The sequence below is a fragment of the Cucurbita pepo genome, chromosome 16, assembly GCF_057944985.1.
Source record: "Cucurbita pepo subsp. pepo isolate OVF chromosome 16, ASM5794498v1, whole genome shotgun sequence".
In the NCBI taxonomy this organism is placed as follows: Eukaryota; Viridiplantae; Streptophyta; class Magnoliopsida; order Cucurbitales; family Cucurbitaceae; genus Cucurbita; species Cucurbita pepo.
In genome coordinates this window covers 13,843,987-13,853,389 of record NC_141813.1, presented here as the reverse complement: position 1 = coordinate 13,853,389, position 9,403 = coordinate 13,843,987, and the positions used below count along the sequence as shown (strand labels likewise).

Here is a 9,403-nt window from a genome sequence, read left to right as displayed (position 1 = left end):
TTGATTATAAATGAAATTTGGAGTAAACAACAAAGACATGAAATCCTAACTGTGTGGACTGAGTTGTTGGATGAAGCTGTGGTCGACAACCCGTTATCACTTTATCTCTATATGTTGCTTTGTCTGCCTCAAACTTCTTACTCTCCCAAACTGCATGGCGTAATAACAACAGATTTAAAAAGAAAAATGCAAACTTTTGAATTTACTCTTCAAGGTTCCTCTTACTTCTTGGTTCTTCTAAATTGCATGCCCTTTCTCTACACAATCAAAACTGCTCAACATAGTTTTGAATTCGTAAACAAAGATCAAAATGGTCATTTTTTAAAAAAAAAAACCCAACTAAAATGAACAAACTTTCAAAGTACAAAAACCAAAATGAGTAAAAAATAAGTAAAAAAAAAAAAATGATTTGCACATCTTGAAGCGTAGCCGCAAAATGAGGGCCATGAGCTCTTATCTGCCGAGTGCGAGCGAAATGGGGCCCTTCCATTATGGTTGGCTCTCCCGCGCTCACTCCTATAAACATCAACTCGTTTCCCCCACATCCATTTTCATGGTTTCAAGCCTTGTTACTCTCCAAGATCCTCCCTCCCACTTCATTTCTGGTAATCTCAACTTGGAAACCCCTTCTCTTTTCCTATATGTTTTATTGTGTATTTTGCTCTTAAACTGCATGCAAATTGTAGATTCATGGTTCTTAAAGCTTCAGTACAGTAACTTATATATGCCCTCTTGAATTGGATTTGGGTGGACTATCTTCCCTTTTGAATTTAGCGATGTGGGAAAACTTGAAAAAACACTGCCTGTGTTCAATAACTTTTCCCTCTTCATGGTTGATACGTTGTTTTTTGTTTGAAGATTAAGGACTTCTGATTTGTGTACAATAGTTTTATGGCTCTGTATTCAAAGCTTTATAAACACAGTTCTTAAGCATCTTTGGAAAAGAAGTTTAAAGTTATCAATTGGGTATTGTTTTCTCTCAAATTATTAGGATTTATTTCAGACTCCATGAGAAACCATACAGAAATTGATTCAAATATGACCACTCCTCTGCTTTTTTCGATGCTAAAACTTGTTAGATGAGCAAATTTTGATACAGAAATTGTGATCTTTATATGAGAAAACTCTTTCTTTCACTGTTTTAGCTGTGTTTTAGCTGATGCTGATTGCCAAGAGGCTAATGATTTTGATTGATAATGGATAAAAAGTATGTAAAAACACATAGGGCTTCAGAATTTATAGAAAACATTGTCTTCTTTCTTTTGCAGCTGAGGCTTGTTGAGACCAGCAAGTTCTAAAAGGGAAAGATGGACTACGTTTATGGACCTGGAAAGAACCATCTTTTCGTGCCGGGGCCGGTTAATATCCCTGAACAAGTCCTCCGGGCAATGAACAGAAACAACGAGGACTATCGTTCTCCAGCCGTCCCAGCACTGACGAAGACTCTTCTCGAGGATGTTAAAAAGATATTCAAGACCACATCAGGCACTCCATTTTTGTTCCCTACTACAGGTACTGTAGTGTTGATGAGTTGGTCGAGCTCATTGAATAAAACTTTCAAGCATATTAGTATGTTTTCATGGCTGTGATATGTCAAATTCATTATTAGTGTCATTGATGTACCATTTTGAAGCTCAATAAAAGCTTATGGTGAGTGTTACTTATAGTCTGGTGCATATTTTTCAAGATCCTCCCAACGAAACGACTTTGTTTTAAACCGAATAACGCCATTACTTTGGATTAGGTACTGGTGCATGGGAGAGTGCACTCACAAACACATTGTCTCCCGGAGATCGGATCGTGTCGTTCCTCATTGGTCAATTCAGTTTGCTCTGGATCGATCAGCAGCAGCGCCTAAATTTCAAGGTCGATGTGATTGAAAGTGATTGGGGTGAAGGTGCAAAGCTTGGTGTTTTGGCCTCAAAACTTGCAGCTGATACTGAACATACTATAAAGGCGGTTTGCATTGTTCATAATGAGACAGCTACTGGTGTGACTAACGATTTGTCTCTAGTAAGAAGAATATTGGGTAAGCATCTCATAGGATCATATTTCTTTTGATATCTCTATGTATTTGGAGTTGAAATTTTAGCTCATCAAGAGTCTTAACATTGATATGATATCAAATTCTCAGATGAATATAGGCATCCAGCGCTATTTCTGGTAGACGGAGTGTCTTCGATATGTGCTCTTGATTTTCGTATGGATGACTGGGGAGTAGATGTGGCCTTAACTGGGTCACAAAAAGCTCTTTCTCTTCCAACTGGGATGGGCATTGTATGCGCCAGCCCACGAGCGCTCGAGGCGTCTAAAACAGCAAAATCACTCAGAGTTTTCTTTGACTGGAAGGACTACCTCAAGTTCTATAACTTAGGAACCTACTGGCCTTACACTCCTTCCATCCAGCTCTTATATGGCCTTAGAGCAGCTTTGGATCTCATATTTGAGGAAGGCCTTGAAAATGTGATTGCCAGACATCGACGTTTGGGCCAAGCCACAAGGTCGATTTCTGCATATGTTTCGTTTATAAGATCGTATGTTCGAAATTTTCAGTTTCTAAAAGTTGGTCCCAAATGCATATAGGCTTGCTGTGGAGGCATGGGGCCTGAAGAACTGCACACAGAAGGAGGAATGGTTCAGTGACACAGTGACTGCTGTGCTTGTGCCTCCATACATTGACAGTTCAGAGATTGTTAGAAGGGCTTGGAAGAGATACAATTTGAGTTTAGGTTTGGGGCTGAACAAAGTTGCTGGCAAAGTTTTCAGAATTGGGCACCTTGGCAACCTCAATGAGGTGAACTTCCTCTTTAATGCTCTCCTATGTGTATACTGTTTGATATATACTATGTGCTAATACGTCGGTCGCTCGGTCGTGTTGTTTTCAGCTGCAACTGTTGGGTTGTCTTGCTGGTGTGGAGATGATTCTGAAGGATGTGGGATATCCAGTGAAGCTTGGAAGTGGGGTAGCAGCAGCTTCTGCATATTTACAGAACAACATTCCACTCATTCCTTCTCGGATTTGATTTCGGTCGAGACCGTGATCCGTTCTCATGCATTTGATTTCGTCTACTGTGTAAAGAAAGAAAGAACTGTTGTGTTATTGTAATATTTGATGTCTACTTTCACTCCTTCAGGCATTCTGATGAGAATGCCTATGTATTCAGAAAGTTCACAAATCCTATTACAAACTCTTTAATCTGGAATTCCAAGTTGCATAACACAATAAAGTTGTAATTAATATTTAAGCACAATATCTCAAAAGCGACTCCATGGCCCAATGGATAAGGCGCTGGTCTACGAAACCAGAGATTCTGGGTTCGAACCCCAGTGGAGTCGTTCGTTTTTATTATATCTATTCTTTTCCAGCCACACTCGGCAGAATCTCTTTCCCGGCTTCATTTCCGCGCTTTAGGTTATAAAACTAACCTTCTTTTGAGATAATTAATACATAATTTTTTTTTTCTTATTTATTTAAAAATAATTAGTCCTTTATTTTTTCTTACTAATATTTTGATTTGATTTGATGAGATTCTTTGGAGAAGAATATTAATATTGAGGTGATTTTGATATGATTTTAAATGTAATTAAGTGAACTCTAAATTAACTCTTAATTCAATTATTGGTTTGGAGTTTTAATTAAAATTCACTACTCTAAATTGTTTTAACTAATCTATATATTAATTTCGTTTAAAAGTAAAGACAGCTTAATTATTAATTCAAAGAGCTTTTATAAACTTTTTTATTTAAAAAAAAATGTTGGTCCACAACAATATTTTATTAAATTGACAAATCATGAGGCAAACAAAACTTGAAAACTTCACATCCAAGTAGGGCTGAAGGCATCATCAATTGACCATTTTGTTCCTTAAACTAAAACAAACGGAACCCTTTAACTAAACAAATGACCGTCTGCAATAACTTCATGTTGAAAAGCAAGGAAACTAAAAGCAAACAATATTATCTCATCCAAATTCAGGAACTTGTGATTCAGTATGACTTTCCACAATGTATCAAACTCCCTGCCCCCAAGAAAAGGCCAAATATGGCAGCACTTCCAAGTGTTGTTTGTCCAATATACCTGATCTTCAGAAGCCCTGGCACCTGCACGAACAAATGCAAGTTTGGTCCATAGTTAATTACCATCTATCATCACCTGGAGTTGAAATAAGTAAATGGTAACTGGGACGTTGTAATCTTCGGGTTTCAATGACAGAAACTTGAATAGTAAGAATGAAGACAATGAGCAAAAATGGTTCAAGGCATAGACATTTGTCTGCAGAAAGAAATATAGAAACTCAGGAAGAATTACCAATCATGGAAGAAATCATGAAATTTGTTTCTAAAAGGGCTAAATGTGTAGTAAATTTAAAGTAGATTGACTGCAAATTTTGATCCCAAGCTAATGAAACATAACTTTGGGTAGTCTCCCATGATCATAGAATTTCTAATGATGATGAGATGGAATCTCATATTAGTTTCAAGATGTTTAGATAAGACGTTAATTAATTGTAAACAAAAACAGATGGAAAAGGATTAACTATTTGCGATAATTTGATGAGTAACTTAATAAAATCATAAAACAGCAGAGAGACGAGGTCGAATTTCAAAAATATTTTTTGAAGATTTGGATCGGAGAAGATAGTATACCTTAAACCTAATGGCCTCATAAGTCCCATAAACAGCACCTAGAGAAAAAAAAAAAGTTAGTTCTAGAATCCTTAGCCAAAGCATATCATAATTCTGATGAAACAAATATACTGCAGCATTGATTGTAAGATACTCTAAACAAGAAAGGCCGTCCAATCTAAATATTAAAAAACAAGAAATGATAACCCGAATTGTTGGTTACAGAGATATCATAACTGATGTATATCTTCAAAGTTGTGGCACTGGCTAGTTCATAATGCTCGACACTCTATTGAAATGAAGAAAGCAAAATAAGGAGCTTCTTGAAAAAGTACACTGCTACTTGTTAAATAAGGTTAAACTTTGAGCTTCAGGAAGTCAGCACACAAGTTCCGGTGAACTTTATGAGGTATACACAAAATAGGCCAATGGAGTACAACAGACCCCAAAGATAAGATTAGTTGACTCCATGCTTGACAGGTTAAATCTACAGCAGTTCAATCAAAATATTCATTACGATGGGCCCTAAAAAGCTAAGAACTCTTTCTACTCAACAAAAACTATGTCCACCAGCAAGTGATATTATCCAACAAATAAAGCCTTATTTTATAAAATCCAAAGGAAACGTAGCTTTAAAGATAAGATGGGAGAATTAAATATATCCAAGGCTTCACAGCGGTATATTTCTTAGTAGTACATTAACACTGATAAACATGGTTCAATCACAGATGCAAGAGCGCAACTTGACCAAATATTTAGCTTCCTGCGTATGCAAACTCTTCAATCCAAAAAATCCTATTCCACTTGACAAAATATCAATCGCTGAGAAAGCGGAACAACGATCAAACCATAACCGAAATTCGGAAGTCGAGAAACAAAAGAAATACGGGAATATCAATGATATATAAGAAGACAACAGGCATTAGAACTTTGAAGAAAATTTAGGGTTTCCTTACCGACGGCTCCACCTACAGCACCACCAACGGCAACTCCCGCAGTAACTCGAGCCAAGCAGCTATCTCTCGCCATTCTCAGAGACCTTAATATTATTCTCCTCGAACAAGAGACGGAGAAAATTTGTTCCTCGAGCAATTAAGCTTCGAAATGTATCTCAACAATCTTTTCAACACGATTCTTTTTGAAAGTTGAATTCTCCGATCTCACAGAATGGCTGTTCGGGTACAAGCATCTGGGCTTTCATCAGCCTGCGCCTCAGCACAGTTGAAACCACGACCATGGGCCTGGCCCGAAAACAAACACGAGACGACTGTTTGAAGAATAGAAAAAATTGGGCTTTTATCGGCCCAGTTATAAAACTGGGCCTTTAAATAAAATAAAATAAAACAAAACAAAAATTCCGTTGCCGGGAATCGAACCCGGGTCTCCTGGGTGAAAGCCAAATATCCTAACCGCTGGACGACAACGGATTTCATATTACGTAAATGAGCTTTTAATAAACAATTATAATAATATTAAATAAATAAAACTAAAAATTTCCGTTGCCGGGAATCGAACCCGGGTCTCCTGGGTGAAAACCAGATATCCTAACCGCTGGACGACAACGGATTTCATATTACGTAAATGAGCTTTCAATAAACAATTATAATAATATTAAATAAATAAAACTAAAAAATTCCGTTACCGGGAATCAAACCCGGGTCTCCTAGGTGAAAGCCAGATATCCTAACCGCTGGACAACAACAGATTTCATATTACGTAAATGAGCTTTTAATAAGAATTATAATAATATTAAATAAATAAAACTAAAAATTTCCGTTACCAGGAATCGAACCCAGGTCTCTTGGGTGAAAGCCAGATATCCTAACCGCTAGACGACAACGAATTTCATATTATGTAAATGAGCTTTCAATAAACAATTATAATAATATTAAATAAATAAAACTAAAAAATTCCGTTACCGGGAATCAAACCCGGGTCTCCTGGGTGAAAGCCAGATATCCTAACCGCTGGACGACAACGGATTTCATATTACATAAATGAACTTTTAATAAGAATTATAATAATATTAAATAAATAAAACTAAAAATTTCCGTTGCCGGGAATCGAACTCAGGTCTCCTGGGTGAAAGCCAGATATCCTATAACCGCTGGACGACAACGGATTCCATGTTCATGCGTGTTCTGAAACTAATTGAAACTTAATAAAAAGCAATTTTTTACCCTCCTTTCTGTACTTTCTGAAGCCAAATGACCTTTCTGCACAATCAAATTTCTTTATTGATTTTCCCCTTCCCCCACAGAAATTAGCACAAAACAAGATAATATGAAATCAATAATTCATGCATTTGGATATCAAAGTTAAAAATCCATATATACATCACATCAATTGATCAAGCACAATAAACCGCAACTCTTGAGGCTCCACACTCACGTTAAGCTTTTTCAGGAGACTTGTGAAAATTTTAAAAATTCTGACTTGTAGCTGGAGTTTGATTGCTGTTTTGGCATGTATGGAAGCAAGGATCATCGGTGTACCAGTTTTTTGCTAATCTGCTACACCTCAAGTTCATTCTTCTCCATATGACAGGCTAGAGTGCTTAGACATTCATAGACCCCATCAACTACAGGGTTTGACTTATCTTCAACAAAGAATGGCTGAATCCTCTGGTTTATCTCAATCCAGCTGCAACCAGGCCTCTTCTTCAATCCAAGTTCTTTCATTTTTCGTCGTAGGCTACGTACCTCCTCCCATTTATTGACAGAGGCATACATATTCGACAGCAAAATGTAAGTAGATGGGTCATCGGGATGTACCTCCATAAGCAATTTCCCTATTTGTATGCCTAAACCAAAATCATTATGCAATCGACATGCAGAAAACAGTGTGCTTAACAATCCGGTATCGTTCCTAGTCTCTTCTGATCTTTCGAGAATCTCATAAGCTTCATGTAATCTTCCAGCACGTCCAAGTAGATCTATCAAGCATGAATAGTGTTCAATGCCGGGCCTAATGTCATACTGAGTGATCATTTCGTTGAAATATATATAACCTTCATCAACCAATCCAGCATGACTACAAGCAGATAGAACTGCTAGGAATGTAACTGAATCGGCTCGTACATTCGACTTCTGCATTTCATCAAAAAGCCTCAAGGCTTCAGAAGCCTGGCCATGAGATCCATAAGCAGTGATCATCGATGTCCACGACACAAGATCTCGCTCTGGTAATTGATGAAATAGTTTTCGTGCTTCGTTGACATCACCACATTTAGCATACATATCAAGAAGAGCCCCCATAACGATTTCATTGCATTCCAACTTATGACTGATGATACAGTGGTGAAGCTCCCTACCCTTATCCAAGGCTGCTAGCTGTGAACAAGCTGATAAGGTGCTAGAAAATGTTACTGCATCTGATTTTACATGATGTTCTTTCATGTTATCATAGACACGAAGAGCCTGAATGTGATTACCCACCATCACATATCCAGAGATCATAACATTCCAAGAAACTACTTCATGCTTGGATACATTTCTGAAGACAGTTTCGGCCGAAGAAACCGATCCACATTTAAAATATAAATCAATGAGAGAAACGTCAATGAAGATATCGACATCTATTCTATTTCTCAAAATATATCCATGTATAAATTTCCCGTGTCGAAGTTGAACAGACCTTGAGCTAGCATATATTATGCTGGTCAAAGTCGTCAAAGTCGGTTTGGTTCCCTCGTCGTTCATCCTCATGAGAAGTTCAATGCAGGATCTGCTATCACCTTTTAAGCTATACCCTGTGATCATAGAATTCCAAGTCATCGCATTCTTCCTTGGGATTTGCTCAAAAACTTCTTTGGCCATTTCTAAACAACCACATTTTCCATACATATCTACAAGCGCAGAAAGAACAAAAGCATCCAACAAAACGCTCCTATCGATCAACTCCCTATGAATCTCCTTACCTCTTCCCAAATTCAAAAGCCTTGCACATGATGAGACAACGACGGTAAAAGTCACTGAATTAGGCTCAAAACCCAACTCTTTCATTTTATCAAACATCTTCAGGGCAGCCTCAGGCTTATCATCTTGAAAATAACAAGAGATAACAGCGTTCCAACACCCCACATCTCTCTGAGGAATTTCGTCGAACAGGTTAACGGCATCATGAAACTGATCGCATTTCGCATACATATTCATCATAGAACTCCCCACAAAAACATCCCAAATCAGCCCCGTTTTTATCAAATGATTATGGATCCTTCTCCCATAAACAACTCTACCCAATCCACCACACGCCTTAAGAACAACAGGGTAAGTGTAACAATCAGGTCTTACATGAGAATGACTTTTCAATTGATCAAAGAGTTGCAGAGCTTCAACGAACCTGGAACTCTTGGTGTAAGCAGAAAGAAGAGCATTCCACAAAGAAACATCCAATGGGCAATCGTTGGTCTGAAAAACAAGCTCCGCTGATCTGTAATCATAGCAAGAGAAGTAAAAGCCGATGAGGGCTTTGCAGAGGGTGACGTTGGATTGAAAGCCTGAACAAAATATTCTCTGGTGGATGAGCTTGCCTTGTTTCAGCAATTTGAAGCTAGCGCAAGTTCTCAAGGCAGATAATAGTGTCATATAATCCATACAGGGAGAGAGTTTGGGATGCCAGAACCCATGCAGACTTGTGAAGTGGGGAAGAGATACGAGGGAAAATGAATTGAAAATTTAAAAAGTATATATATATATATATATAGATATCTGCAGAGTTCATATTTATTTATTTACTTACTAGAATAGTTTTATCAATAAATAATCTCATTTACATC

General features: G+C 37.6%; 3 protein-coding genes and 4 non-coding genes across 7 annotated transcripts; 2 read left to right on the top strand and 5 right to left on the bottom strand.

Moving 5' to 3' along the window:
* The first annotated feature begins 446 nt into the window (after positions 1-446).
* On the top strand, positions 447-3,203 carry LOC111776927 (serine--glyoxylate aminotransferase). Its single transcript, XM_023656341.2, has 6 exons — positions 447-605; positions 1,269-1,512; positions 1,745-2,029; positions 2,135-2,501; positions 2,584-2,794; positions 2,886-3,203. Exons 2-6 carry the CDS (start codon positions 1,308-1,310, stop codon positions 3,021-3,023), a joined length of 1,206 nt encoding a protein of 401 aa, XP_023512109.2. The 5' UTR covers positions 447-605; positions 1,269-1,307; the 3' UTR covers positions 3,024-3,203.
* Positions 3,204-3,263: 60 nt separating this feature from the next.
* On the top strand, positions 3,264-3,336 carry TRNAR-ACG (transfer RNA arginine (anticodon ACG)). The gene has a single exon. It is a non-coding gene; the product is annotated as a tRNA-Arg (tRNA).
* A 472-nt stretch (positions 3,337-3,808) lies between these two features.
* LOC111776736 (reactive oxygen species modulator-like protein) lies at positions 3,809-5,795 on the bottom strand. The gene is made up of 3 exons (XM_023656067.2): positions 5,583-5,795; positions 4,648-4,685; positions 3,809-4,101 (listed from the first exon to the last, which is right to left on the bottom strand). Exons 1-3 carry the CDS (start codon positions 5,653-5,655, stop codon positions 3,988-3,990), a joined length of 225 nt encoding a protein of 74 aa, XP_023511835.1. The 5' UTR covers positions 5,656-5,795; the 3' UTR covers positions 3,809-3,987.
* A 186-nt stretch (positions 5,796-5,981) lies between these two features.
* On the bottom strand, positions 5,982-6,053 carry TRNAE-UUC (transfer RNA glutamic acid (anticodon UUC)). Its single transcript has one exon. It is a non-coding gene; the product is annotated as a tRNA-Glu (tRNA).
* Positions 6,054-6,120: 67 nt separating this feature from the next.
* On the bottom strand, positions 6,121-6,192 carry TRNAE-UUC (transfer RNA glutamic acid (anticodon UUC)). The gene has a single exon. It is a non-coding gene; the product is annotated as a tRNA-Glu (tRNA).
* Positions 6,193-6,536: 344 nt separating this feature from the next.
* On the bottom strand, positions 6,537-6,608 carry TRNAE-UUC (transfer RNA glutamic acid (anticodon UUC)). Its single transcript has one exon. It is a non-coding gene; the product is annotated as a tRNA-Glu (tRNA).
* Positions 6,609-6,910: 302 nt separating this feature from the next.
* On the bottom strand, positions 6,911-9,308 carry LOC111777824 (Tetratricopeptide repeat (TPR)-like superfamily protein). The gene has a single exon (XM_023657546.2). The coding sequence runs from the start codon at positions 9,219-9,221 to the stop codon at positions 7,140-7,142; it is 2,082 nt and encodes a 693-aa protein (XP_023513314.2). The 5' UTR covers positions 9,222-9,308; the 3' UTR covers positions 6,911-7,139.
* Between the last annotated feature and the right edge of the window lie 95 nt (positions 9,309-9,403).

What these genes read in the sequence shown, in the direction of transcription:
- LOC111777824 (XM_023657546.2), bottom strand. Translation starts at nt 9,221, where the DNA reads ATGGATTATATGACACTATTATCTGCCTTGAGAACTTGCGCTAGCTTC.
- LOC111776736 (XM_023656067.2), bottom strand. Translation starts at nt 5,655, where the DNA reads ATGGCGAGAGATAGCTGCTTGGCTCGAGTTACTGCGGGAGTTGCCGTT. An exon ending in TGCTGTAGGTGGAGCCGTCG is followed by an intron (nt 4,686 to 5,582) that starts GTAAGGAAACCC and finishes TTTTTTCTCTAG; the next exon opens with GTGCTGTTTATGGGACTTAT. An exon ending in ATGAGGCCATTAGGTTTAAG is followed by an intron (nt 4,102 to 4,647) that starts GTATACTATCTT and finishes TTGTTCGTGCAG; the next exon opens with GTGCCAGGGCTTCTGAAGAT.
- LOC111776927 (XM_023656341.2), top strand. Translation starts at nt 1,308, where the DNA reads ATGGACTACGTTTATGGACCTGGAAAGAACCATCTTTTCGTGCCGGGG. An exon ending in ATTTTTGTTCCCTACTACAG is followed by an intron (nt 1,513 to 1,744) that starts GTACTGTAGTGT and finishes ACTTTGGATTAG; the next exon opens with GTACTGGTGCATGGGAGAGT. An exon ending in TCTAGTAAGAAGAATATTGG is followed by an intron (nt 2,030 to 2,134) that starts GTAAGCATCTCA and finishes TCAAATTCTCAG; the next exon opens with ATGAATATAGGCATCCAGCG.